At 55.8% G+C, this 27,982-nt stretch overlaps 3 protein-coding genes across 3 annotated transcripts in view; 1 reads left to right on the forward strand and 2 right to left on the reverse strand.

Moving 5' to 3' along the window:
* LOC126031397 (peptidyl-prolyl cis-trans isomerase A) overlaps positions 1 to 27,982 on the reverse strand; it is a 135,203-nt gene that overhangs the window by 40,980 nt on the left and 66,241 nt on the right. The gene's annotated exons all lie outside the window — the stretch shown is intronic.
* Positions 4,555 to 10,043, forward strand: NACAD (NAC alpha domain containing). Its single transcript, XM_049789619.1, has 8 exons — positions 4,555 to 4,714; positions 6,114 to 8,687; positions 8,774 to 8,856; positions 8,969 to 9,043; positions 9,230 to 9,376; positions 9,471 to 9,614; positions 9,773 to 9,895; positions 9,970 to 10,043. The coding sequence occupies exons 1-8, from the start codon at positions 4,648 to 4,650 to the stop codon at positions 9,982 to 9,984; spliced, it is 3,228 nt and encodes a 1,075-aa protein (XP_049645576.1). The 5' UTR covers positions 4,555 to 4,647; the 3' UTR covers positions 9,985 to 10,043.
* Positions 11,606 to 27,793, reverse strand: CCM2 (CCM2 scaffold protein). The gene is made up of 10 exons (XM_049789658.1): positions 27,668 to 27,793; positions 18,360 to 18,533; positions 15,565 to 15,648; positions 15,186 to 15,369; positions 14,075 to 14,196; positions 13,721 to 13,856; positions 13,574 to 13,631; positions 13,185 to 13,323; positions 12,673 to 12,811; positions 11,606 to 12,048 (listed from the first exon to the last, which is right to left on the reverse strand). Exons 1-10 carry the CDS (start codon positions 27,695 to 27,697, stop codon positions 11,768 to 11,770), a joined length of 1,347 nt encoding a protein of 448 aa, XP_049645615.1. The 5' UTR covers positions 27,698 to 27,793; the 3' UTR covers positions 11,606 to 11,767.

Raw genomic sequence — 27,982 nt, forward strand, 5'->3', positions numbered from 1 at the left:
AACCAGAAGTAATCCCTAAGCACCATCAGATGTGAAGCCAAAATGTTCCTGCCAGCCCCAAGCTCTAGTGTCTGGCTCAGCCATTCAGTGGCCTCCTCTGCCCCCTCATTTCAGTCCTCTGCCTTGCCTCTGACCCCCCCCCCCCTTTTTTTTTTTTTTTTTGGTTTTTTCGGGCCACACTCGTTTGATGCTCAGGGGTTACTCCTGGCTAAGCGCTCAGAAATTGCCCCTGGCTTGGGGGGGACCCTATGGGACGCCAGGGGATCGAACCGTGGTCCTTCCTTGGCTAACACTTGCAAGGCAGACACCTTACCTCTAGCGCCACCTCGCCAGCCCCACTGACCTCTTTCTTTCCTTGCTCTGGAGTCTGCAAACTGCAGAAGCAGGAAAGCTGCCCTTGAGATAATTCAGTCTGAGTCCACATACCAAGAATGCTGTATCTGGGTGCGGGAGAATAGAATCTCATCCCCCTTTTGTTGTCTGGATCTGAGTGCACCAGGGACATGGTGACCACCATGACTAGTGCTCGTCTACCCAAATGTTCCCAGGAATGACACTTGCTCATCTCTGCTTAGATGCACCCAAGAATAATGACACATTCATTCCTAATACTGAATGTTTATTTGGGGAGATTTGAGGCCCACACCCAGCAATGCTCAAGGCCTACCCCGGCTCTATGCACAAGAACTACTAGTGGTGCTCTGGGGATCCTGAGCCATGTGCAAGGCAAATATGTCCCCTTGGTGTATCATTCCTTGCTTCAACCCAATACTGGTGATTCACTAGTCTTTCTAGAAGTTTGTGTATTTTCCAAAGAATCATTTTTGTTTCATGTATTCCTTCTGTTAATTCTATTTTCAATTTCACTTCATTCTCTTTACGAGTTCCTGTTGCTATTTGGGGTTTTGTTTTTGGACTGTTGTTTTTTGTTTGGTTTTGGTTTTGGGGTCACATCTGGCAGAGCTTGAGTTGTTCTTGGCTCTATACTTAGAAATCGCTCCTGGCAGGCTCGGGGGACCATACAAGATGCCGGGATTCAAACCACAATCCTGCATGCAAGGCAAATGCCCTACCTCCATGTTATCTCTCTGGCCCTGAACTGTTGATTATTGAGAATTAGACCCCATATGAACCTATCCTCTCACCTCTTTATAAGCAGCTCTACCTATCTGATTTAGCTGCAAATTTTGATTTGGTTGTTCTTTAAAACATACCTCTGTGACCATAGTGGTAACACAGCAATAGGGCCTTTGTTTGCCTTGCACGCAACCAACCCATGATGGACCCTGGTTTGATTCCCGGTGTCCCTTGTGGTCCCCCAAGCCTGCCAGGAGCGATTTCTGAGGGCAAAACCAGGAGTAACCCCTGAGCGCCACTGGGTGTGACCCCCCCCCCCCCCAAAAAAAACCCATACCTCTTTGGCCCATGAATTTATTGACAACTATATTGTTTGCTTCCCAATACTTGTAATTTCCCTGTTACTGATTTCTAGTTTGAGTCCATTGTGGTCTAAAATGGTACATAGTTGGAGTTCAGCTCTTTTAAGTGTTCCTTGTATGACCTGGGATTTGATCTTGGTGAAATGTCCCTTTATATTCTTGAGCTGAGAAGTTGATCTGGGGCTGGAGTATTTTACATGCAGGAGGCTTGCAACCCCACGCACTGCATAGTACCACAGATGCCCCAGAGTACCACAGATGGGTACACAAATGACAAAGCAAATACTTCTGTTCTGCTGTTGGACTCTATTTTCTGTGCATGTGCCGGCTACGGTGGTGGTGGTTGGTATGGAACTTTTGATGGAAGGGTGCCTTTGCCCATTTCTTCCTCAGCTTGTGCTAATTTTTGCATTGTATTGAGGCTCAGATTGGTATACACACAATTAGAATATTCTCTTCCTCATGGATGTTACATGAGGACCCCTCATTTTCTTTGTTGTAAAGTCAACACTCTCAAGTATTAAGATAGCCAGTCCCTTTTGGTTTGGGTTTATTACGTTTGGTTATTTTTTGTTTTTAGGGCCATATATGATGTACTCAGGACTTACTCCTGGCTCAGGGAGCACTTCAGGAATCATTTCTGGTAGTTCTCAGCACTATGATCTGAGATAGCAGGAATATGGTCACCCATGTGCAATGCAGGTGTCTTAACCCCTGTACTTTCTATAGCGTAACAGAAAATAAACCAAAAAATACTAATGGAGCAGGGCTGCAAAGAGTACAGAGGAATGTGCTTTCTTTTTTTTTTTTTTGGTTTTTGGGCCACACCCGGTAACGCTCAGGGGTTACTCCTGGCTATGCGCTCAGAAGTCGCTCCTGGCTTGGGGGACCATATGGGACGCCGGGGGATCGAACCGCGGTCCGTCTCCTAGGCTAGCGCAGGTAAGGCAGGCACCTTACCTCCAGCGCCACCGCCCGGCCCCGGAATGTGCTTTCTTACCTTGCACATGACTACCCAGGTTTGTACACCATATGATTCCCCAAACACCACCAGGAATGAACCCTGATTCTAGTTGGGTATGACCCACGCCTCCAAAAAATATGTGTGTGTGTATATATGTATGTATATATTTGTATATATACATACATATCTATACAGCATCTAGTCCAGCCTTGCACTTTTTTTTGGGGGGGGGGCCACACCCTGTGACGCTCAGGGGTTACTCCTGGCTATGCGCTCAGAAGTTGCTCCTGGCTTCTTGGGGGACCATATGGGATGCCGAGGGATCGAACCGTGGTCCGTCCTAGGCTAGCGCAGGCAAGGCAGGCACCTTACCTCCAGCGCCACCGCCCGGCCCCTAGCCTTGCACTTTTATTTTGAAGGCCGCACCTCATGGTTCTCAGGCTTTTCCGAGTGCTTTGCACAGGAAGGACTGGGCGGTGTTCAAAACACGAGATGAAGAGCCTAGATTTGAGCCTTAGGCAGCCATGTCAGCACATGCTTCACTCATATTCCCCAGCCCCAAGCTTGCTTAATGGCTTTTTTACCCATCAATGCTCAGGGATTGAACCCAGACGTTTTCCATCTCCGGGTATTTCATTTGCTCTGCCAAAGGGTGTTTATATCGGGGAGGGTCGGAGTGCCACCCATGCAGTCAGTGCTCAGGTGCCCGGAGGTCCCTTCTAGCAATTAAGGCACATGGTTCAGTGTGTGAATGAAGGGGCTGCGAGGGCTGTGGTGCTCGGGATCCCAGGGACGCACCCTGCAGTACCCAGGGACCCTGTGGTCTTGGGGATGAGACTAAGGCACCTCAGCCCGTGCTGTCTCATGAGATGAGGGTTGTTTCGAAACTTTGCCTAGTCACTTCCTTTTTTTTTTTTTTTCTTTTTCCTTGGGTGCATCATTTGCACAAAAGACCTTTGAATCCTTTATAATGGTTTGGGGGTGTCATGTAGAATTTGTTGGGGCTGTTCTACTCTAAGCAAACACTGTTGAGACTCCCCTAGAGTTTGGGAGGGATAAAGGGGAGCTGCCTGAGGACGGGGCTCCAGTGAATGCTGCTGGGGCCCCTCGCAGCCAGATCCGTTATTTCTCTACTTCCCTTTTCCTCCACTTATAGTTGGAGAAGCAGAGGAAGCCTGGTACCTGCCTCGGTCTAGAAGCTCCCCGGCCCAATGGCGGGCTTCCGGTTTCTGGAAATTCAGGGCCAGGGCGTGGGCTGCCCACAAAGCAGCAGAAGTGTATTCAACTGAGGCTCAGGGGTGTGGGTGAGAGCAGCTGGCACGCAGCAGAGGGGAAGGAGGAAAGGGCAGAGAGCCCTGTCTCGATCGATGTAGAAGGGGCGCGGGGCTCCACAACCCAGGACCCCCGCGAGGGCCTCGCCCCTTTTCCACAACAAAGGCCACGCTCATTCCTATCCGGGTGCCCCAACCTCAGGCTCGGGGTGGTGACAAGTATCTCTTTCATCCGCCTGTGCGCCCCCCGGACCCCCTCCCATCTCGTGCCTGGCACCAGAATTCGAGGGCGGAGCGGGCCTGTCAGCGGGCGCTGGATCCTTGTTGGGGAGCCCGGGGCCGCAGCCCAGAACGGGAGGGAGGGAAGCTGCGCAGGCCCCTCCCGATCGGCTGTCGGTGCGCAGCGCCAGGGAGCGGTCCAGCAGCAGAGCGGGCGCGGCCTTCCGCGTTGCCAGGGAGCCCGGAGGCGGTTGCCACGGCGACCGACGGCTGCGCCCAGCAGCCAATCAGCGCGAGGCTGCGGCTCCGGCGCATCTCTAGGATGGAAAAAGGCGCTCGGGCCGGGCGCCCCGGCGGTCCAGGCAGCCGCGAGCCAAGGCCTCCGAAGAGGAGTGACCCTGCGGCCGGCCCTCCAGCACAACCCCGCACCCCGAATCTTGGCCGCGCGCGCCCATCTAAGACGATGCCGCCCCCCGCCGCCCCGCACGGCTCGGCCCGGACAAATGCGGCGGGACCCGCGGACCCGCGAGGGCAAGGCCGGGGAGGGGCCAGGGCGCCCCAAGCCCCCCGTGCACCCCGCAGTGCCCAAGCCCCGCGCAGGCTCGCTGGGCGCTGACGTGGCCGCTGACACCCGCCGGCGCCGCCCCCACGCCCCTCCCTCCCGCCGAGGGGCGGCGGCCGCGCAGTCTCCCGGCCGCACGGACGGACGGACGGACACGCCGCGCGGGAGTCGAGCTGGGCGTACGGCCAGGCCATGCCCGGGGAGGCCGCCCGAGCCGAGTTGCTGCTGCCCGAGGCAGAGGGGCCCGGGCGCCGGACAGGTGAGGCCGCGGGCCCCCACCAGATCCATGCCAGCCCTTGTCCCCCTGCCTGCCGACACCCTCTGCCCTCTGCGCCCGACCCCCGCCCCTCATCGGCCCCATTCAAGGCTATAGGAGCGGGAAAGGAGGAAGAGGGGGGGTTGAACCGGGCACCCACCGGCAGGAGCCAGAGCCAAAGCTAACCCGGTTGTCTCTGGGCCAGCTGCACCACGCGCCCTTTGTTTGAGCCAAGCCGCAGGCCGGCTGCCCTGAGCCCCGCGCCCCGCAGATGTCCAGGAGCCAACCCCGGGGCGGGGCTGCAGAAGCTGGGGAGAGAGTGAAACGTCTGCAGCATTGCCCTGAAGAGTGAGGGGCGGGCTGGGGGTGTGCGCGGTGGTCTGGGGTCTAACCTGTCCCTAGCCAGCCAGCATGGGGCCCCGGGCTGCGCTGGTGGGGGAGACCAGGCAGGCTGTGAGCTGTGTTGGGCCAGGCATGGTCCGGAGCCGTTCCGCAGGACCAAGGGCACCTCACTGAGCTAAGTCACTTGAGGGTGGGCCTGGTGCTCAGCCAGATATCCCCTGACACAGGGTCCAGCAAGCGCCCCTCACTGCCCATGACCTTGGCGAGTCACAGTCTTTGCCCCTTGTTCCCAAGAGCCTCCCAGTGCAGAAAGCAGTCCTGCGCACAGGGTCCCAGAGCCAGGCCACACCCACCACCCCGCCCCAGGCCCAGGTGCCCGGGCTGCCCCCACCCAGGACCCTCCGTGTGGAGTGATGGCCTGGAGGCCCCAGCTGAATCAGTGAGAGCAGCGGGCACCACCCAGCCCGCCCTTCCTGGCACACCCTGGTAGTTGGCTGGGCCCAAGACATGGAGACAGAGACATCCCGGATGGTCACCGGAGAGGGTGACAGAGCACAAACACCTGGACACCTTGTGCCCGGGCGGGCCACTCACCCCTCCAGGCAGAGACATGGGTCCTTGGCACATTTCCTTGGGCCATCATTCCCCATGGAGACCACCAGTCACCACCACAGCCTCTTGACTATCGCAGGAGGTCCACTACCTTCAGGCACACAGCAGGGCCCTCCCCTGGCCTTACAGGCCACTGTGGGACAGTGGGGAAAGGGGAGAGGGGAGAGGGGAGTGAAGCCTGGTGAGGTCTCCCCAGCAGCCTCTCCCACATAGTACATGCCAGGATGTGAGCTCCGTGTGGAAGTCATGAGACATGCTGGGGGTCAGAAGACTGATTGTGTCTGTTCTGGGCTTAGTGGTGTCCTCCAGCTCCCAGCACCACAGGACAGCAGACCCGAACCCCCAAGTGTCTCTTGGGCCCCTCATTCTTCCCTCTCCTGTCTTCCCCAGGCCTGTGTGCAGTCACTCCCAGGGAGGAACCTGTCTTTTTACTTGCTTCTCTCTACAGATCTGTCCTGCCATGCAGCTGTGGCTCCTGACCCTCGAGGGGAGGTGCTGGAGCCTTGTGCCCTGAGTCCTGTGCCCTGCACCCTGGGCCTCAGCTTTCTGCCCAACAAGCCCGGGGCCCGGCCCCCGCCAGAGGGAGCCAGCTGGGATGCAGGGCCTGGCAGTGCCTCCCCAGAGGGTGGCCCCAGCCCTAAGACCCCTGAGGTTCTGCCCTCAGAGGGTCTTCTCCCCACCACCCTGGAGCCTCGGATTGTGATGGGCGAGGAGACGCAGTGGGGGACCACCCTGCCTGAGCTCAGGAAGCAGGGGGGGATGCCCTGCAGACTAAGCCCCGCACCCGAAGCATGTTCTCGGGACGATTCTCCCGTGCCTTTCCCTGCCCTAGACCCTGAGTCCTATTTCACGCCTCCTTCTACTCCCGATGCCTCCTTCACCCTGCTGACCAGCCAGCTGAGTGGCCACGGCCACCGGGATGTGCCCACCAATCCTGGAGACTCACCACCCACCTCCCCCTCAGGCTCCTATGTCACAGCAGATGGGGACAGCTGGGCCTCGACGCCCTCCTGCTCTCTGAGCCTGCTAGACTCAGCTGAAGTGCTGGATACTCCCTCAGACTGGGGCCACCCCCTGCTGCCAGGACTCCGGGAGGGTGAGTGGGCACAGGCTCCCTCTGGGCGACCTGGCTCCTCCTCGCCTGAATCCAGCCTTTCCTCGGACAGCAGCAATTCCTGGAGCCAGGAGGGCCACTTGGATCTGGATTTCCTGGCCAATGACCTCATGATCCCGGCGGATCTCCTGCCCTTCCAAGGCAGCCTCATCTTCCAGGTGGACACTGTGGAGGTGATGCCACTGCTGACCGAGAACGAGGAGGACGAGGACGAGGAGGACGAGGACAAAGAGGAGGAAGAGGAAGAGGAGGAGGAAGAGGAAGAAACAGCCCCAGCAGAGGGGGACGTGGAGGACGACAGCACCTTCGCGTCCTCCCTGCAGTCACTGTCAGACCTCTCCATCGCTGAGGGCATGGACGAGGCCTTTGCCTTCCGGGACGATGCCTCAGCGGCATCCTCAGACCCAGACTCTGTGTCCTACACAGGAGCAGATGATGAGCATCTGTACAGCAGGGAGCCCCATGCCCAGCCTGCAACACTGCCCCCAGAGCTCCACATCTCGGAGGGCAAGAGCAGCCACACCCATGAGAACCTTGGACCCACTGATGGCTGCTGGCAGAAAGCCCCAATCATCCCCAGGCCGAGTCCTCAGGTCTGGGGTGCAGAGACAGGCTCCTGCCCAGAGCCCCAGCAGGTCAGAGCCTGCGCTGCCTCAGTCCATGAACCCCCCACTCTGCAGGAAGAAGCGGGCCTAGAGAGTGTCCCAGACTCTCCCAGAAACCTGGAGAAAGCAGACCCAGCTGTCCCCATGGAGGTTAGCCCCAAGCCCTGGCAGGCCCTGGCAGGCTTGGCCTTACTCCCAGAGTCCATCCCTGGGCCCACAGCTGCATCTCTGCCAGAGCCCTGCCCTGTTCTCCCTGGCCCGCTGGCCCTGCACACGCTCACAGGCAGCACATCAAAGACAGAGACTGGGACTCACACAGCCCCACAGAAAAGAGATGGGACCAGGGCGCAGATACCAGCACCGGAACCTGTGGCCAGCTGTCCTGCAGAAGAATCATCACACAATCCCCACACACATCCAGTCTCACAGGGCCGTGGGAAGATCCCTGAGCCCCCATGTGCCCCGCAGGAAGGAGCCCTGGGCCCCGCAGGAGCAGAGGGGGAACTCCGGCCCCAGCCACGCTCACACACAGGTGATGGTGTAGGTCCCCTGTCTCCCCCAAAGGCTGGGCAGTGGGGTGATGGGGTCTTAGAGCCAGAGATGGAGTGTACTGGGCAGGTTCCTGAGAGCAGCGTCTCAGGGACCCAGACAGCCAGGGGTATACAGATCAGCGGGGCCCAGTGCCTGAGCCCTGTGAATGGGTGGACCAGCCTGGGGCGCCCCTGGACTGAGGGCTCACCGATTTCCCTGGATCCCTGCTTAGAACCTCAGCATGCTCCTCCACAGTCGGAGCTTCAGGAACCCAAGCTGCACCAGGGCTGTGGGGGACAGGCCCAGGAGCTGCCCAGAACCTGCAACCGCCCCAAACCCCAGCCCCCCGAGAGTCTTTCCAGGGTCATGCCCACTGCGCCCCGGGACAGGCTCTCAGGTGCCCTCCCTGGGACAGCTCTTCTCCCCACGGCGCCACACACACAACCCCGACGCCAAGGCCACTCAGAGGCAGGGGCGGAAGGTAAAGGGACCAAAAGCTCCCCAGGCCCCCGCCCACCCTCACGGGTCTCGGGCGCCACCTCAGGGACCAAGGACACTCCCAGGGCCCGGCAGCAGCCCGGCCTCCCCGCCCACTCCCCACTCCTCAGCCCCAAGGTGGCCCCTGCAGGCGACACCCAGGCCAAAGACTCAGCCTCGGGGACCGCGGCCGCCAGGTCAGCACCTGCTGGTTCTGGGCCCCGGAACCCCGCCGGCCCTCACCGGCTCTCGACGCCTCGGCAGCCGCTGGACGACCAGGACAGCCCGGAGGAGGGTGAGCCGGAGGGCGGGAGGCAGGCGCGGACCCCCACCCCAGGGCGCACGCTGGAAGGGGGTGAGCCGCGCACGCTTCGTCCCCAGGCTCCGGGCAGCACTCGGACAGTCCCGGGGACTCGTCAGCAGAGGCGGAGGACCAGGAGCTCCCCATTCCTCGGACAGAACAGGTGCCGGGAGGGGAGGGGAAAGGCCGCCGGTGATCAGGCTCCGCCCCTACCAGACCCTCCCTCCTCCCCTAACTCAGAACCCCCTCCCCTAATTCAACCCCTCCCCCCCCAGGCTCTGGCCAGCAGTGGCAGTGAGGACACAGCAGCTAAAGCCAAGCAGAGTCGCAGCGAAAAGAAGGCCCGGAAGGTGCCTGGGGCCCAGGGCTCCGGGCGGGAGGAGCTGGCCGGCTACCCCCATTGAGAAATTGGAGCCCCGCTCAGTGCTGCACTCCGGTTTTTCTTGGGCTCACCAGGGCCCATCAAACTGAGTCCACTGTGCAGCTCCTGCAAGGGCCCTTGGGATTAGTGTCACAGTGTAAGCCCTTGTTCCCAGGCCATGTCCAAGCTGGGCTTGCGGCAGATCCAGGGGGTCACCAGAATCACAATCCAAAAGTCCAAGAACATCCTGTTTGTCATCGCCAAGCCCGACGTCTTCAAGAGCCCAGCCTCGGATACCTATGTGGTCTTTGGGGAGGCCAAGGTGCTGGGCCCTTGGGGAGGCTGCAGGGCAGAGTGGGATCTGTATGGAGTGGGATCCCCTAACCAGACATGAATACCAACCAACATTTCTGCAGATCGAGGACCTGTCCCAGCAAGTTCACAGAGCTGCTGCAGAGAAGTTCAAGATGCCCCCGGAACCTCCCACTCTGGCCCCCGAGTCTGTGCCCCGTCCCCGGGTGAGGCCCGAGTGCCAGGAGATGGAGGAGGAGGAAGAGGAGGTGAGAGCTGGAGTGGAAAGGGCCAGGGAGGATGAGGAGGTGGTGGAGGAGGAAGAGGAAGAATAAGAGGAGGCACCAGAGGAGCAGGAGGGGGGGAGAGCCAGAGTTAGAGGCCAGCAGTACAGAACCATTTGCTAGAGCCATGTTTGGCTCTCCAGGTGGATGAGACAGGACTGGAGCTGCGGGACATCGAACTCGTGATGGCTCAGGCTAGTGTGTCCAGAGCAAAGGCGGTGCGAGCTCTGCGGGACAGCCAGAGTGACATTGTCAATGCCATCATGGTAAGTGAGGCCCTATCCCCAGGCTTGCATATCCAGCTGGGTGGGGCCTAACCAAGTTTCTGCTCCTCCCGCAGGAGCTGACAATGTAGCCTCCTGCCTGCGACCTCCGACCCAGCCCTGGCTTTGACCAATAAAGGAGTATCAGCCACCTAGACTCCTTCAGCCTCTTATCTCTTGAGCAGGAGGCCAGAGCATGGTTCCTCCCATCAGGGCGGGGCTAACTCAACTCACGCACCTCAGGGCTAGGAATCTCAGCCTTGGCCCTGAGGCCACCTAAGGGTATGTGGGTACTTCTGGGGAGGCCCCAGATCTCCCAGTGTCCCGGGACATGACTGTCGGGATGGCAGTGGTCTGGCCACCTAGCTATGGACCCAGAAAAATGAAAGAACATAACTGGCACCTGGCTAGGAGGGCAGGGGGTTTGACCACAGAAGTGCTCAGGTGTCTCTGCCCTAGACCAGGGCAGCAGCCGGCTGGGCAGAACCCAGCACCGGACACACAAGGACTGGAACGTGCGGGCAGAACCCCAAGAGGAAACAATTCAGACCAAACCCAGGACAGACCCCACCGGCTCACACTAGGCTGGAGGACAGCAGCCTATTGTTCTAGATGCTTCCAGGATGGGTGCAGGCAGATGCACACACTCTCGCATGGGTTGGATTATCTCCTTGAGCCTACACTCACACTCTCCACATGGGTCATTTCTCCCTTAGCTCATACTCACACTCAAACTCACACTCAGATACACACATCCTCCATATGGGTCATGACTCCCTTATCTCACACTCACATTCTACACACACTCCCTCTCTTGGATCAGGGCAATAGCACAACAGGGAGGACACTTTCCTTGCATGTAAATGGCCTGGATTTGATCCCTTACATCCTATGTTTCCCTGTGCACAAACAGGAGTAATTCTTTTCTTTTCTTTTCTTTTTTTTTTTTTTTTGGTTTTTCGGGCCACACCCGTTTGATGCTCAGGGGTTACTCCTGGCTAAGTTCTCAGAAATTGCCCCTGACTTGGGGGGACCATATGAGACGCCAGGGATGGAACTGCAGTCCTGATCCTTGGCTAGCGCTTGTAAGGCAGACACCTTACCTCTAGCGCCACCTCGACAGCCCCTAGGAGTAATTCTTGAGCTCGTAGCGGGGAGTAAGCCCTGAGCAATGCCAGGTGTGGCCCAAAAACAAACTAAAAAAAGATCCCACGCTCATGTACTTCATTGCTCTCCTGGCCTAACTGTGACCAGCTTCTCCCCCAGCTGGACCCAAACTGGTGACATTTGGACGGGCATGAGGGAACCATGGAGCCCAGATGCCTTCAGTGACCATCATGTCAGGTTACTCTGGTGGGAGGGGTCGCAGGCTGGGCCTCCTGCTTCCACCCTCCTCAGCCCTGCAGAGACTGAGATGCCTACACCCCATGGCCAGCCAGAGGGAGCACCAGCCTGCAGGACCCTGTGCCAGAGGCAGCAGGGTGAGAGGTGCAGAGGTCTGGCTTGGTGTCCAGTGCTGGCAGTGCTGTTTGGGGTCAGCTCTCAAAACCCCAACCTGGAACTGGTCCCCAGGCTTGAGTGCCCAGACAGTGTCTATCCATGTACTTGGAAGCCAATAAGCCCATCCAGGACCTGTATGTGACCTGTATGGCCCCCAACCCATGCTGTGACCTCTAATCTGCCCCCCCCCCCGCCCCCACACATCAGAGATGGTTCTCGTGGCTGTAAACGCATTTATGTCTCTGAGAGTTGCAAGGACGGTTGTGTGCACACGGGGCTCGGCCGGGCCCGCAGTCGGGACCCCGCAGGCAAACTCAGTCCCGCCCCATCCTCTGTGCTCCTTTCACAGTAGCGGCCGTGTCCAGCGGGCAGGCTTCAGGCCGAGTCCTGGTCCAGGCTACAGCCCAGCGCCTCGATGTCATTGCTGATGTCCGAGATCATGCGGTCCCATTCGTCACCCTCCGAAGGGGCCGACTGGTCGTCCGAGCTCCCTGCTGCCCTATTGCCATTGGACGTGGATGTAGATGTGGAGCTCAGGGCACGCCGGTACCGGCCAAAGCTGTCAGTGATGATGCCACGGCCGTCCTTGACGCCGATGGTCTCCAGGAAGTTCTCGAAGTGCTGAGTGTCCTTCTCAGGGATGAAGGGCCGCAGACCTGCGGACATGGCAGCTGATGGGCACTTGGCTCACCCAGCAAGCACTGACCTAACATGCCCACACAGGGAGACACGGGCACCAGGCCACACACCTCTGTTGGCCCCACCCTCGCTGCCCAACAACAAGCATTTTCTCCCGGGAGACAAACAGGAAGGGACACTCAGAGATGGGGTCCACAGTCTCAGCCCCGGGTCACAGCAGGGCATGGGCAGGAGTTCAGGAGCCTGTCCACCTCCCCTGGGCAGTGCATGGGAGGTGAATGTGGGCAGATCGGGAGAAGCACTGACCCCCAAAGTATCCAGGACTACCCTTGTCCTCTAGGAGGGCACAGATGCGTACTGCTCCACAACTGAGTGGTGACAGAATGGCCTGGAGTCAGGAGTGGGCCACTCATCCCAAGACCACCAGGGATTACCTCCTTTGCATTTTTTCTGTTTTGGGTCACTCCTGGTTCTACACTCTGGGCTCACTCCTGTCAGTGCTACATGCAAGGCCAGCACCTTCCCTGCTGGGTAACTACTCTGGCTCTAGGCAGCACCTTCTTTAACGAGCCCCTGCCCCATGGTCCCTTTTCTCTCTATCCCCGATCCCAGGTCCCTTTCCCGTGCAGTCCTGGACTCACCCAGTAGGAGGAATTTGCGGCTGTCTCCATAGAGCTGCCGCAGGTTGATGCAGAATTCATGCACTGATGCCCCGTCCCTATACTCATGCAGCAATGCGGCAAATTGCTGAATCTCCTGTGATGAGAGCTTGGTGCGCAGCTGTGGGGGGACAGTATGCACCATGATTAATGGGACATGAGGTACTACCATCATGCTGCCCAGCCCACCAGGACCCACAGCTGCATGGCGGGGGTGGGGAGTTAGGCCCACTTGGGAACTCACAGCCATTCTGGGTGAGCCATGGGGGGTGAGGGGAGATCACAGGCAGACCAAGAAACCTGAAGCGGGGCAGGATTGGAGACAGGAGGCCTTTCCAGGTCTGGGCAGTGACCAGCCCCTCATCCCAGTTCAACAGCAGATAGGCACCCCTCCCCCGAGCTTTCCCCATCAGATGCAGCAGGGATGGGCACCACATACGTGGTGCAGAAAGAAATGACTGTCAGCCACCCTTAGCACCCCACAGGAGTCGTACGGTCAGCATGTAGTCCTGCAGCAGCTCGGCCGCTGTAGCGCTCAGTTCACTCTCACTGGCTGTCTTGGCGTGGGGTGACGTCTGCATGCAGAAGGACAAGGGCGACACACCACCCACCTGCGCGCACTCAGGAAAAGCACTGTGGGCATAGGGGATTGCGGCTGACCAGAGCACTCCACACCACCCTTCGCACCTGCCTGGTGGGGCAAAGGCAAACCCAGGGCTGGGAACCGAGAGGGGAGACACCACCTTAGGAGGAGCCAGAATGAGTCCCCTGACCCCCATCCAACTCCAGCCCAGCAAGTCCTCAGTGGGAACCCAGCCATGCAGCCCAACCTTCTTAGGTTGGGCTGACCCGAGGGGCTGTGAGGACAAGCAAGGGGACTCACAAAGTGCTGACATCCATCTCATAGGGCTCCTTCATGTCCACCTTGGTGGAGGAGTCATCTGGGGATGGGGCAAGGAGGACACTCAGGCCCACAGCATGTGGGAGTGGATACCCGGTAACCATGCCACAGGCCCAGACCCCAACGCACCGCTGTGTAGGGACAGGTGGTGGGTGGGTGTGGAGGCTCCATCAAAGATGGCTCTGTCCAGGAAGTCGATGGTGGACTCGGTGTAGACGATCTGGAAGACTTGCCCGAGCAGGGAGCACAGCTCCTCTGCGGCTGCCTGCAAGGGGATGGGGCATGGCTGCCACATAGGACAGGGCGGAGCACCCAGGAACCGGGGTCCACTGCCCACCTGGATGGGAAGGGCAAGAGGGCCAGAGCAAAGGCTGCTCCCTGCATCCCATACAGATTGTGACCTAAGGGCCCCAGGAGAGGTGAGAGCAGGAGCTGGGCCTGGGGAATGGGTAGCTCCCAGGGCTGTGACTGATATAGCCTCACCTTGCTGTCCGTGGCAAGGATGACCAGGCTGCAGGCCTCCACAGGCCCCACACTGTTCTCCGACAGGCCCCTGGAACTGTCTGCACACAAGCTCTGGCTGGGGGACACGCCTGGGTCCTGTGCTAAGGAACCAACATCACAGCAGGTCAGGGTGGGGTTGGGGGGGAAGGTCCAGCAGGGCCACAGCCAGACACTGGGATACACCAGGCGAGGAGCACAAGCAAGGCCTCACTAAGCTGGCCCATAAGTGTAAGTCATGAAGAGCAAGTACAGAGACCAACTAGAGACAGAGCACTGTGTGGGGATGGCCCCTGAGCCCTGAGCCATCCCAGCTGGTCTCAATGGGCCCCCACCTGCACCCCTGTGGCAGCTTGGGGCCTTGCAGACTGTGCCCTCAGCGCTCCTGTGGAGACAGAAACGGCTCCTGCCTAACTAGCTGGAGCCACATTAAATACCCTTGGTTAGAGAAGAATTTGTTGCAAGTGGTTCAGCAGCAGGGAAGTGTTCAGTGAGTCTGTGACAGGGTCAAGTTCATCAGAGCCGAGGTGCAAGCCCAGAGGAACATGAGTGCAGCTCGTATGGAGTATTGCAAACATGTCTACACAGGCCTGTGGACGGTATAAGTGTGAGTGTGTGTGAATATGAGTGTGAAAGTATGTGGCTGAGAGTATGTGTCAGTGTAAGTGCATATGTGGACGTGTATATGAATGTGACTGTGAATATTAGAGTGAATCTCAGTGTGTGTGTGTGTGTGTACGTGTGTGTGAGTGTGTGTGTATGTGTGAGTGTGTGTGTGTGTGTGTGTGTGTACGTGTGTGTGTACGTGTGAGTCTGCAGCTGTGAATATGTCTCAGTAGAAGGAGATGCCCAGCTCAGCTCAGTAGCAGAACTAATGTTGCCTCATGGCCTCACAGTGTGACATGGAGGGACCCCCCACCCCATCCCATTTCAACGCTACTATTTCAGGGGTCCCCCAGCATGTTGGCAAGGCCCTAAGCCAGTCACATGGCCCTGAGTCCTAGCCCTCTAACTCAGCAGGTGGCACTGGCCCGGAGCTACAGGACAAGTGGGAAACTGGTGAGCTCAGCCCAAGCCCTGGCCCCACCCGTACCTGTCTTCAGGACCACCAGATGTGAGGCATCGTCCCGCACATAGGATACAGCAGCGATGTCGTGGATGGGGACCCTAAGGATGGTGTCCTCGCCGTCCCTCCAGGCCAGTTTGACATTATAGGCAGACAGGCTGATCACAGCATCATGCTCTGGGGTCAAGTGGCCAGGCAGCAGGTGAGCTCTCTGCAGAAAGCACAGTGCATGAGGCTCTGTGCACAGTGCTCAACGAGCATGGCCACTGCTCTAGGGCAGCTGGAAAACATGACTTCTGCCACTAATCACAGGGCAGGGGATATGGCTGAGGCTCAGACTAGGGAAGAGGCCGGTGACAAAGCCACAGCAGAGGGGTGAGAGGGGAGCAGCCATAAGGCCCCTTACCTTGGCGTTATCAATGAAGTGCAGGATCTCGGTCCTGCTGGAGGGGTTCAGGTACCCAGGGATGGATGTCAGCTGGCCCAAGTACTGAAGGAGGGAGGGAAGGCCATAGGATGAGGATACAGGACAGTGCACAGGGGGAACAGCAAAACAGCATGAGCCCCGTGCCCCCCCCCAAGTCTGTTAGAGGGAGAAAGGCTCCCAGTCTATATTACCCCCAATACGGTAGAAAGTCCCTGAGGACTGACTGACACCTCCCAATATTGGATAGACCATCTAAATCTGACAGTGCATGGCCAGGGATGCTGTAGAGCATGGGCAGGGTCTAGAAGGGAAACCAAGGCCATGGTCTGTGTCCAGCTGTGAAGCCACCACACTTCCTGTCTCCCCTCACACTTCTTATCTTCCACCCTGTCTCTCACACTTCCAGTCTCTTTCCACTACTGGAAGTCCCCAGACTGCCTAGCCTCCCCTCCAGCCATGCTTTCTCTCTCTTCCTTTTTCCCACCTTGTTCTTTTCCAACAAAGGTCCTCAGTCCGGTCACAACTTTTCTATAATTACCACCAGATTGTTCTCCATTTACATTTCCCTTCTTCCCCGGGTCTAACCTTGCAGATCCAGTGACTTACTTATTTTTTGTGCACCCACGGAGTCCACATCTCTCCACCAATACCTCAAGGTCCCTGCTCATCACCCACACACACACTTAAGATACAAACACTCAGGGTCTGTCATTACTGGCTATTGTTACTCCCTTAATTTACCCTCCATGCATGAGCACAATAAGGTGGTATTTATCATCCCCTGACTCACTCTGCTCAGCCTGACACCCCCAGTTCCATCTTAATTGCAGGAAACTAGATTTTATCTTAGTTTTCTTCTGTTTGGGGGCCACACTCAAAGGTGCAGAAGGTCTATAGTCTATGCTAGGGGGAACCAGTGGTGCCAGCAATGGAACTGGCATGGGCTATGATGGAAGGCAGGCATCTTAACCCATATGCTATCACTCCAGCCCAGATAGTCAACTTCTAACAATAAAGTAATGATGATTGGAGACAAACATGCACCAATCATCATTGGGAGTAAAGCACGATGCAGGGCAAACTCAAGGAACAAGGCAGCCATGCAAGTCCATGGCTCTGTGGCAAGACAGCTGACCTTGGTAAAACTGGTACCACGCAGAGCACCCCCAACATTGGGCTAGGAAGAGGCCCTGAGCACAGTTGAGTAGATTATAAAAAAGGAAGGGAAAAAATAAAAAAGAAAAGGAAGGAAGGAAGGAAGGAAGGAAGGAAGGAAGGAAGGAAGGAAGGAAGGAAGGAAGGAAGGAAGGAAGGAAGGGAAGGAGGGAGGGAGGGAGGGAGGGAGGGAGGGAGGAAGGAAGGAAGGAAGGAAGGAAGGAAGGAAGGAAGGAAGGAAGGAAGGAAGGAAGGAAGGAAGGAAGGAAGGAAGGAAGGAAGGAAGGAAGGAAGGAAAGGAAGGAAGGAGAGAGGGAGGGAAGAAGGAAGGAAGAAGGGAGGAGGGGAGGAAGACAGAAAAGGAGACAGGACGGATGGAGGGAAGGAGGGAAGGAAGGAGGGAAGGAAGGAAGGAAGGAAGGAAGGAAGGAAGGAAGGAAGGAAGGAAGGAAGGAAGGAAGGAAGGAAGGAAGGAAGGAAGGAAGGAAGGAAGGAAGGAAGGAGGGAAGCCATTTTATACACACTGGCTGACCTCTCAATCACCCCCAACCATGTCCTGAAACCCTCCTCTCTCCAGAATGAGGTACTGTGCAAGCCCAACCATGTCCTGAACAAAGTGCTAATCCATCAAAAAGAAGGAGGAAACTGGTGGCTGGACAGTTCTCAAGAATATGTGGACAACATACCATACCCTCCAGATAGATCTAACCTATCATTGTAAAGGGCATAAGGAAATTGTGAGTTGCAGTTTTAGAGTATAAAAGAAAGCCCCTTACCCAAGGTCATGGTCACTCTCCTTCCACAGGGAACAGCCCTGACCAGTCAGCATTGGGATTCAATGCCTGCTTGACTTGTGTTTAATAAAACTCTTTGATACAAAGCCCTTTGCTTTGTGTGGTCTTTTGGATATCAGACCCTAACAGATGGAGGGAGGAAGGAGAGAGAGAGAGGGGAGGGAAGGAAGGAAAGAGGAAAGGAAAGAATGAAAGGGAGGGAGGGAGGGAAGAAAGGAAGAAGGGAGGGAACTACACATGCTCAGTGAGGGCATGCTTCAGCACCATGGAGCTGTGTGAGTCGGACACCAGCAGGCACCAGTGTCTGCATGTCTAATCTCATGCATGGCAGGGCTGCCCATATTGGGGCTGAGTCCATAATACTTTTCACAGATGCATCTCCCAGGGTTCTTGAGCGGGAGAGGCTTGGAGACAGGCATGCTGGAAGCATAGCAAGGAAGGTCCATCTGGGGACTCTCCTGGTTTCAGCACCATCCAACTGCTCTGTTTTGTTTCCCTCATGCTGGGCACAGCACACCCAAAGCCAAAAGTATGGCAGAGAAGAGCCCAGCACCCAACAGCCAGTAGAGAGCAGAACCCTCCCGAAGAACTGCGAGACGACCCAACACTGCACCACTAGCCCCGCATTCGGCCACTTCAGCACTGCCCATTCCATGCCACCTGTGTCTCTGTAGCATGGATGGAGGGTCAAACCCCAGGAGCTCACATGAAGCTTGCACTCACACACCAGGGCAGCTCGGCCTTGACCCGAGAGTACCCGGTCGGTCTTGGAAAGAAAAGCTGCAACCATGAGTAAAGGAGGGTCCAGGTTCAAGCTGGCCTCACCTTCACCTCCTTCTCGATGTAGTCGCTCAGCAGCCGGTCGGGCTCAACACGCTCAGGTAAGGACAGCACCACAGTGTGCAGCGGCCGCCGCTCCACCACTTTCTCATGTGCCTTCTTATCACGGCTCTTCTCACCTTTGAGGAACACGCGCTTGAACGGTGACACAATTCCGGGCTGCGGGCAGAAACGGCAGGGGTGGGGCTTGGCATTAGTGAGGCTGGTAGGCGTCCAGAGGGTTTGTCCCCACACACGCAGGCACCGCTGCAGTGAGCATGGTCCAGGACAATGGTCAGGAGGGCGCCATGCACCTAGTCCTCCGCCTTCCCTTATGGGCTGAAATTAAGGACAGTGAGGGCCAGAAATAGCTCGGTGATGGGAAAGCCCAGTACTGCCCCGTGCAGCCCTGAGACCCTCCAGAGATTTGGCGGTGGCATTTAAATGGCCAGAAGCCGCCTGCCAGCCCTCCTGCAGGGCTATGGCCAGTGCAGTCCGTCCAGCCCGGACTCAGCACACAGGGCAGCCTAGGGGCTCAGGAACTAATTCCCACCAAAGCAGGGGCCTGGCAGGAAGCTCAGAAGTATCCCTGGCCATCCCCCAGGGCGTCCACTACACATCAACAGGTGAGCAAGGCCTTCAGGGCACACTGATCACAGCAGACATGCATATTCGAGGCCACAGAAGCAGAAGCTCTATGTCCAGTGGAGAGAAGAGCAATAGTGAAGATTCTTTGCAGGGAGCATCACCCACGTAGGGCCCAGCCCCACAGGCACCTGCACCTGCCTGCTTGTGACACAGCATCTGGGCACCTGGGAGCTGACACCACCACCAAGTGCTGAAATTGAACCCAGGTTGGCAACATGCAAGGCAAGAGCACTCCCTGCTGTGCTAATGCTCCAATTACTCCTGGCTCTGTGATCAGGGATCACTCCTGACAGGCTTGGGTTGGGGATGCTATGGGAGGCCAGGGATTGAAATGAGTCAGCCGAGTGATATGCCAGCACCCACCGCTGTGCTATCGCTCTGGTAATTCACTCTCATTTTGAACAAGATGGACAGTCCCAGCTACAGCACAGATGAGACAACCAATCCTCTGTCCAGTACTACCTGCTCACACACAGCCTGGGCCTCGCCTGCTCCACCACTGGGAGACTCAGGTCCAAGGCAGATGAGGCTAGTGCCAGAGCTGGGCATATTCAGGCAAAGGCCAGACTGAACCCACCATCATTGGCAGGGCTGAGGTGTACGTTACACACAGACACACAGACACACAGACACACACACAGACACACACACAGACACACACACACACACACACACCCCTCACATACATGTGCTGACGAAGCCCTGTGACACTTTCTCACAGCAAAGGGTCTGGACAGAGCCACCCGAGAGAGTCCCGGCAGCCATTCTCCCCCTGGGGAACAACAGACAGACACTACACGGGGACGCCCAGAAGGAGCCACAGAGCAGAAGGCCAAGAGGGCCGAGGGCCAGCCCAGGGTCCCGCACCCACCTCGCTCTCCATAGAATATGCCTTGAAAGGCTTTTCTCTGGGAAGTTCTGGGGTCCCTGGCCAACAGGAGCTGCGCTGTCCCCGTCCCCCAAGAAAACAAGTGCACAAACAGGAAGCTCAGAAGCCACGGGCTTCCTCCAGCTGAAACCACGTCCGTCTTCTGGTTAGTCCTGCCATGGAACTGTAGCATGAGGGCCTAGGCATCTGCTCAAGGGGGATAGCAGTCCTACAAGGGCAGCAGGCGCACAGAGAGCCCTCCAGAGCTCAGGGTGTGCCCATGGGAAACAGCCAGGTTTGTGGGTGGCAAAGGCCCTTGGGAGCTTCCCTTCATCTGAGTGACCTGGGGAACCAGAGGGAGCATGGACTGAAGGCAAACCTCCCTGAAGTTTGGACAGAGGATGAACCATGGCAAAGTGAGTTCCAATTGCTTCTGTCCTCAAAGACCCGCTGTTTCCCAGGGTTACATGTGTGTGTGTGAAAGACAAGAACAATTCAGGGGCAGATCTGCTGGCAGTAGTAACAGACATGGCAAAGACAGTTAGCCTGGGCACTTTTTTTTTTACATGCCTCACACACATGAGCCATGTGTGGCTAAATGACTCCCTGCCAGAAAATCTGAACCCCAGAGGATTCAGTGGCAGAGCAGCACAGGAAAGCAATATTGGGGGGGGGGGGAACAATAGCACAGCAGGGAGGGCATTTGCCTTGCACATAGACCACCCAGGTTCGATCCTCGACATCCATATGGTCCCCAAGCACCACCAAGAGTAATTCCTGAGTGCAGAGCCAGGAGAAACCCGTGTGCGCCAGGTGTGCCTGACCCCCCAAAAAAAAATAAAAAGAAAGCAGCACTACCCCATCCAGTCAAGGAAAGGGTTCGGCTTCATGCAAACAAAGGTAAGTGTAGGAGCCAGAGTGATAACACAGCAGTAGGGCATTTGCCTTGAACACAGCTATTTTATAAAACAGCCCTGGGATGGACCTGGATTTGATCCTCAGCATCCCATATGGTCCCCCGAACCTGCCAGAAGCGAGTTCTGAGCACAGAACCTGAAGTAACACAAGCATCTCCAGCTGTGGCCAAACAAACAAACAAACAATAAGAAAGAAAAGCGTATAATCTCACATGTCTGAGGCATGTGACAGCAGGATGTCTGCAAAAACAGCTACGAACAGACACAGACGAGCATGTGAGCTGGAGTCATACAGCACAGAGGGGAAGGTGCTGGCTCTGCACACAGCCCACCTGGGTTTCATCCCCAGAAATCCTATATGGTTCCCCGAGCGCCACCAGGAGTGACCCCTGAGCACTGAGTCAAGAGTAAACCCTAAGCACCAATAGGTGTCACCCAGAAACAAAACACACAATGAACATGTGATCATGGAAATGGCATCAGCAGTCTCACTCACTTTAGCAGCTGCAGCAACCTCCAATCTGTCAGACAGTGTCAGCAAAGCAGAGATACAAGGTGCATCTCCATGCACCCCACAGAGGCTGTAGGCTCCCTCTCAAGAGACGTGGCCCAGGGAGGCACCGCAAGGGCCAAGGGCTGGGCCATTCTTATGCCTTCGGTATTCAACTCTTCTAGGGCTACAGCCATGGCACAGCGGGGAGGACATTTCCCTTGCACGAGGCTGACCCAGGTTTGATCTCTGGCAACACATAATGTCTCCTGAGCCTGCCAGGAGTGATTCCTGAGTGCAGAGCCAGGAGTAACATCTGAGCACTGCCCGGTGTGGCCCAGAAACCAAAATGAATAGAACTCAACTCTTCCCACTTCCTGGGTTAGGAGACCCAAGCAGCCTCACTAAGTCATCAACAAAAGCTCAGATTCCAACCTCCTCCAGCACTTGGTAATAAAGAGGATTATTTCCTGGGACACCCGACCACCCACAGCCAAGCGCCCTAATACCTAAATCAATCCAGCAAAGTTGTTGTTCTCTTGGGCACACTGACAGAATGAGCCTGGCATGAGAGCACTGACCACGACCAAGAAACCTTCCCACCTCTGGTTTCTCCTCACGGGAAAAGGCCCAGCCTGAACCCCCTCCACCTCAGCGCCCCCACCAAGACAGAAGTGGGGTGACAGAAGCAATAGTTGAGCCTCTGAGGGACGCAGATCTTGCACCACTGGCCAGGTCTTGAGGGCAGCAGATTCACGGTCCTGAAGAAGACCCAGAGCCTGACCCTCTCTCCAGTCTGGACCAGTGAAGGCCCACATGAGAGTCTACATAGGCTGGTGCAAACTGACCTGCTACATGAGGGCACTTGCCACGCACATGGCTAAGCTGGGATCCATGTCCAGAACTGGGCCCCCCCAAGCCACCAGAAGTGATCCCCAAGGGTAGAGTCAGGAGTGAGCTCTGAGCACAGGCAGGATTGATCCCTGAATATCGTCAGTAGGAAGCTCTGAGCACTGCCAGGAGTGGTCCCAAAACCAAAATCAAACGCATCAACTTGTTCGCATAGTCCCTAGTGGGCTCAAAGAAAACCCAGAGAGCCTGATGGGCAGACTTACCTGGGCCTTGGGGGAATTTAGCTCAGCACAGCAGACCCAAGGCTATGCTGAGCTGGAGGGATAACCCCAGACCCTAGCACTGAACCCCCTATCCCTTTCTCTCCTCAGCACTGCCCTCCATTTCCTAAAGTCCCTGTGCTGATACAAACAATAACTCTATAATTCCAAAGAGAAAAATGGGTTTTTGCAGCAAAAAAAAAAAAATTAATCCGTTTTTTTAGTTATCAAAAATAGACAAAATGGGGCCCGGAGAGATAGCACAGTGGCTTTTGCCTTGCAAGCAGCCGATCCAGGACCAAAGGTGGTTGGTTTGAATCCTGGTGTCCCATATGGTCCCCCGTGCCTGCCAAGAGCTATTTCTGAGCAACGCCGGGTGTGGCCCAAAAACCAAAAAAAAAAAAAAGACAAAATGTAAAAGATCAAACCCACAGAAACAATAACACCTCATTATCCTTTAAGATCTAGTGCTAGATTCCTAGGTACCCTCCACCCTTTTTTTCTCATTTAAGGATGCATACAAAGCTACTGGTGCAAAAATATCTAACTTGTGGAGGCAAGAGATACAGCTCAGAGAGGATGTAGGGCCCACATGCATAAGTCATGGAGGCTGATTTGTTTTTGGTTCGGGGCCACACCCAACGGTGCTCAGAGCTTACTCCTGTCTCTGTACTGAGGAATCACTCCTAGCAGTGCTGAGGGACCATTTAGGATACAGGGAATCAAACAGGTTGGTAAGCATCCACCTCACTGTGTTATTGCTCTGGCCCCCCAGGCAAGAAATGAGTCATCTCTCTTACACACACACACACACACACACACACACACACACACACACACACACGCTCACTCTCGCGCTCACGTTCTCTCTCTCAAAATGCACACACACAGGGCCAGAGAGATAGCATGGAAGTAAGGCGTTTGCCTTTCATGCAGAAGGATGGTGGTTCGAATCCCGGCATCCCACATGTTCCCCTGTGCCTAACAGGGGCGATTTCTGAGCATAGAGCCAGGAGTAACCCCTGAGCGCTGCTGGGTGTGACCCAAAAACAAAAATTGCACACACACTCATATACTCACATACACACACACACTTACACTCACACACACACAATGCTGTCCTCCAGCACTGCCGGGCTCGGATATGGTGGCCCACATAGCACTATTCCTGGCCTGAGCACCAATCTGCCAACCTGCAGCAGCAGATCTGAGTGTCGAGGTGCCAGGCCCTTCTAAGAACAAACTGCTGTGGAGCCGTGACAGTACCACGGGAGGATGCTTGCCTTGCACATGAAACCTAAAAGGGTTCCATGAACCCCAGCAGGAGAGATCCCAGAGCATAGGTCCAGGAGTAAGTAACCAAAAGAATAGTAACTTTGAGGCCAAATATATAGCATGAGGTAAGGTGTTTGCCTTGCATGCAGAAGGACGGCAGTTCGAATCCTAGCATCCCATATGGTCCCCGGAGTCTGCCAGGAGGGATTTCTGAGTGTGGAGCCAGGAGTAACCCTTGAGCACTGCGGGGTGTGTCCCAAAAAACAAAAAAGAATAGTAACTTTGTCCAGGTTCAATCACAGCCTAAGGGGCAGTGGTGGGACAGAAAGGGATCCAAAGGTCAAAGGTCCACTCCCAGGACCCAAAAGGACAGAGCCCAAAGGTGGCTCTTGCAGGCTCATCTGAATCATGTGTTCTCGGAAAGATGCACACTAGGGGCAGAGGGACAGCAAGCAGTACAGGACATACCAGCCACAACAGGAGCCTCTGGACCCCACCAGGAGTGAGAGACCTGAGCACAGCAGGTATGGCCCACAACCCTATTCAAACACCTGAGTTTCCGCCCCCTTTTTATCTCTTGCCACACCTACCAATGCTCAGGGGACTATATAGTATTGCAGACTGTCCCCTGGTTTAATGCATGCAAGACAAATGAGGGCCCCCCCCATGATCACTCTGGCCCCACACCTGCATTTCTTGCTATTGTATTTTTACATCATGCATAACTTATTTTCTAACACATCTAGAACTATTTTATTAAAAAAAAAGAACTATTTCCAAAAAAAAAAAAGAACTATTTTATTCATTGTACTTTAAAAAATTGTTTAAAGAACCATGATTTACAAAGTCATTGATAGTCTAGTTTTAGTCAAATATTTCAACACCAATCCCATGACCACTGTCATCATCCATCTCCATCTAGCCTTCCCAACCCACCACCTGCCAGCACATTAAAGATGGGTGGTTGCGGCTTAAACCAACGTTTCAGTGTTGCTACGTCTATGCTTTGGGCGTGGAGCTGTTCCACTGTCCCATACCCCCAACAGAACAGAAGCCCCGAACCCTATTCCATTACTTCCCTTTATCATCTTCTTCCTTCACCAATGATTATTCTTCTGTCCTTCTCCTCTCTAAGCTCTGGTGTCAAGAGTGATCTAGGTACCCCTTTTATTGCATTACATTTCCTCACCAGGTTATTCTCCAGGAAACAAGTGGGGGGAACCCCGTGTTTGTCTTTCTTCATCTGGATGACTTCATTTAACATAATTACCTTCCAGTTCCAATGATTTCATTATTCCTCACAGCTGCAGAGTTTTCCCTCATGTAAGTGCACCCCATCTTCACAATCCCTTCCTCTATGGCCAGACACCTGGATTGGTTCCACCTGAGCTACTGAATGATGCACAGAGCAGTCACAGTGTGGGGCAGGCGCCCTTTGTAATGAGAGGTCCTATTGCCAAACTGACACAGTAGTGCCCACACACAGGGAGCCTGGATCTGTGCTCCAAAGGTCAGTCTTGCTCTCCAAACCCTCAACCAGGACCTGCAGTGGGAAAGACATTCTGGAGACATCTGAGCAGGACAAAGACTATGTCTACTCCCTGAACCCCACATCTGGGAAGGACAACAGACTTCATCCACATTGTTTCCCTGGATGAACCAAAGCCTCAGCTCCAACCAGCTCAGTTCCACTAGGCACCAGCATTCCGACTGAAGCCATCATGGGTTAGGGCCAAGCAGCCTGAGAGGGGGGAAGCAGGCTATATTTGGGGCCACTTTACATAAAAGTCCCTTGGTCCCCAGTTCTCCGGCAGCAGGAAGTAGGCCAGGCGAGGACAACGAGAAACTGCTCGGCAAATCAACCAGACTCTAAGACCTGGAAAGAATCTGCTGGCGCATCACTGTTTGAAGGTTAACTATGGGATTTAGACGACCACAGTGCAGGCTGGAGGCACAGTGGGGAAGGCACCGTTTGATTCCCAGCACATATGGTCCTCTGAATCCTAACTAGGAGTGATGACTGAGCTCTGAGCACAGCCATATGTGGCCCCCCCAAAAAACAATAAATAAATGTCCAGACTATACTTTTATAAAACAGGTAAGTCATTACAGTTTTTGAAATAAAATAGGTCTCCAGCAGGAGGGGCCGGAGCAATAGCACAGGGGTAAGAGCGCTTGTCTTGCATGTGGCTAACCTGAGTTCGATCCCTGACATCCTATATGGTACCCTGAGTCCACCATGAGTGGATTTCTGGGCACAGAGCCAAGAATGACCCCTGAGCGCCATCAGGTATGGACCAAAAATAACAAAAAATTAATTAAAAAAAAAAAAAGAAATAGCTCTCCCTGGCTGATTCACCATAATGAGAACAATTCAAGCATGGAATACCATGAGCTGGTGGAAACTCAAGTCAGTAAGGAAGGAAGGCAAAGTCCTGTTAGTCTGCCACAGGCAGAAGCCAGTGATGTCAAGCTCCAAGACTGACCTGGGCAATGGAAACTAGTTCCTCCTGGGTCCAAAATCACAGCATAGCCTCTGGGGCACTTGCCATGCGCAGATCCAGGTTCAATCCTGGCACCTCATACTGTCCCACCAGTGCTACCAGGAGCACAAATATTGGTTTTTCACACCTCTACCTGGCCAGCGGGTGAGAAAATGAGCTAGAGCAGTGGCAGAAGGTAAGAGAAACATATAACTGAATATCTCTTTCAACAGAGAAAACGAAATGAACCACTAATCTTCCCTCCATCTCAGCCTCTTACAGACCCCAACCCTGGAGCTTTGCAGGTTCTTCTCTGCTCTTCGGAAATCTCAACAGTACCTTACTATGTCTCCACAGCTAGGTGGAGTGAGGCAGAGAAGAATGCAGTCTGCTGCCCTTGCAACAGATGGCTCTGGAAGAAACTTCTTGTCTGCTCGCCTGATCCACCTGTGCTGCTAGGACTCGTGCCCAGTTGGAACTGACCAGCCAGCAGCTGTCCCTGTAGGCATACCTACCCATAGGGTAACAAAGCACCCAACAAGTTTCATCTTTTTGCTGCTTCTCCAACGTCCCTAGACACACCAAACTCCTCCAATAGCCCCTGAATCAGGTACATGCCTGAGTCTAATACTTGCAGGGTGAACTGCCTTAAACGATATTAAATCATATGTTGGCAATCATGACTTGTTCATGTCTTTGGTCGGACATGCACGTCCCAATCACACCATAAGTGAAGAATGTGAGAGAAGGACCGCAAGGATAGAACAGCCAGCCAGTAGGACATTTGCCTTGCACAAGGCCCACCTGGGTTCCAGCCTCAAATCCCATATGGTCGCTGGAGCACTACTAGAAGTGATCCTTGAGTGTAGAGCCAGGAGTAACCCCAGAGCACCTCCGGGTATAGCTTCCCCCCCCAAAAAAAAAGTAAAAGAATATCACAAGACGCTGAAAGACCACCTGACCACACTGAATTTCCAATGGGACGACCTTTTGCAACCGGGGCGCACTAGAGCCAAGTGGACGGATGGGCAGCACAAGTTCTGAAAAAGGGAATAACAAGGCATGGAACCTGCACACACAAAATCTCTAAAACAAGAAAGCTAAATTTTATGTGTTTAATTCTTTTTTTTTAACAAGCCGACTTTACAGGCTACGTCTGCAAAGCTTCCTTGCGGGGGACCCCGTTTTCCAACCCTCCCACTTCATCCTGCTTTCCCCGGAACGATTCCCCCAACCCGCTGCCAAAGGAGACGTCGCCCAAAGGCGCTCGGGCGCGCTGGGGCGCCGGGCTGGGCCAGAAGCAACCTGGACCGCTCCGCAGGAAGACCATGTGCGGGCCCGGCTCTGGAGCCCAGCGCCCAGCGGAAGGGGAGGAAAGGCGCGGCAGCTTCCTCCGAGCGGCCGGGGACCCCGAGCCCCATTGTGCGGGCCGAGCCTGCCGCCCCACGCCGTGGCACCGGCCAGGATCCCCCAGCCAGCAGCCAGCGCGGCGCGATCGATCCTCCCCGGCCCGGCCCTCACCTTACGGCCTTTCTTGCCCTCCTCCTCCATGGCGCCGCGAGCCGCCAGGCCCGGCCCGCCCGAGCCCCGCGCCGCCCGCCGCAGCTACATGCCCGCCGTGGTCTCCGCCCGGCCGGCCGGGCCCCGCCGCGCGCCCCGCACCCCGCACTTCCGGGCCCGGAGCCCCGCCCCACGCGCCCAAGACACGCCCCGGCACGCCCTCCACCCGCCCCGGCCCGGCTTCCCAAGGGCGGGGCTCCCGCGAAGGTCCCACCCACAGTTCCCAATGCGCAGTCGCCCTGGGAGCACGCCTATTGGTCTACGGTTCTGCCCGCC

Source organism: Suncus etruscus, chromosome 15 (assembly GCF_024139225.1).
Source record: "Suncus etruscus isolate mSunEtr1 chromosome 15, mSunEtr1.pri.cur, whole genome shotgun sequence".
In the NCBI taxonomy this organism is placed as follows: Eukaryota; Metazoa; Chordata; class Mammalia; order Eulipotyphla; family Soricidae; genus Suncus; species Suncus etruscus.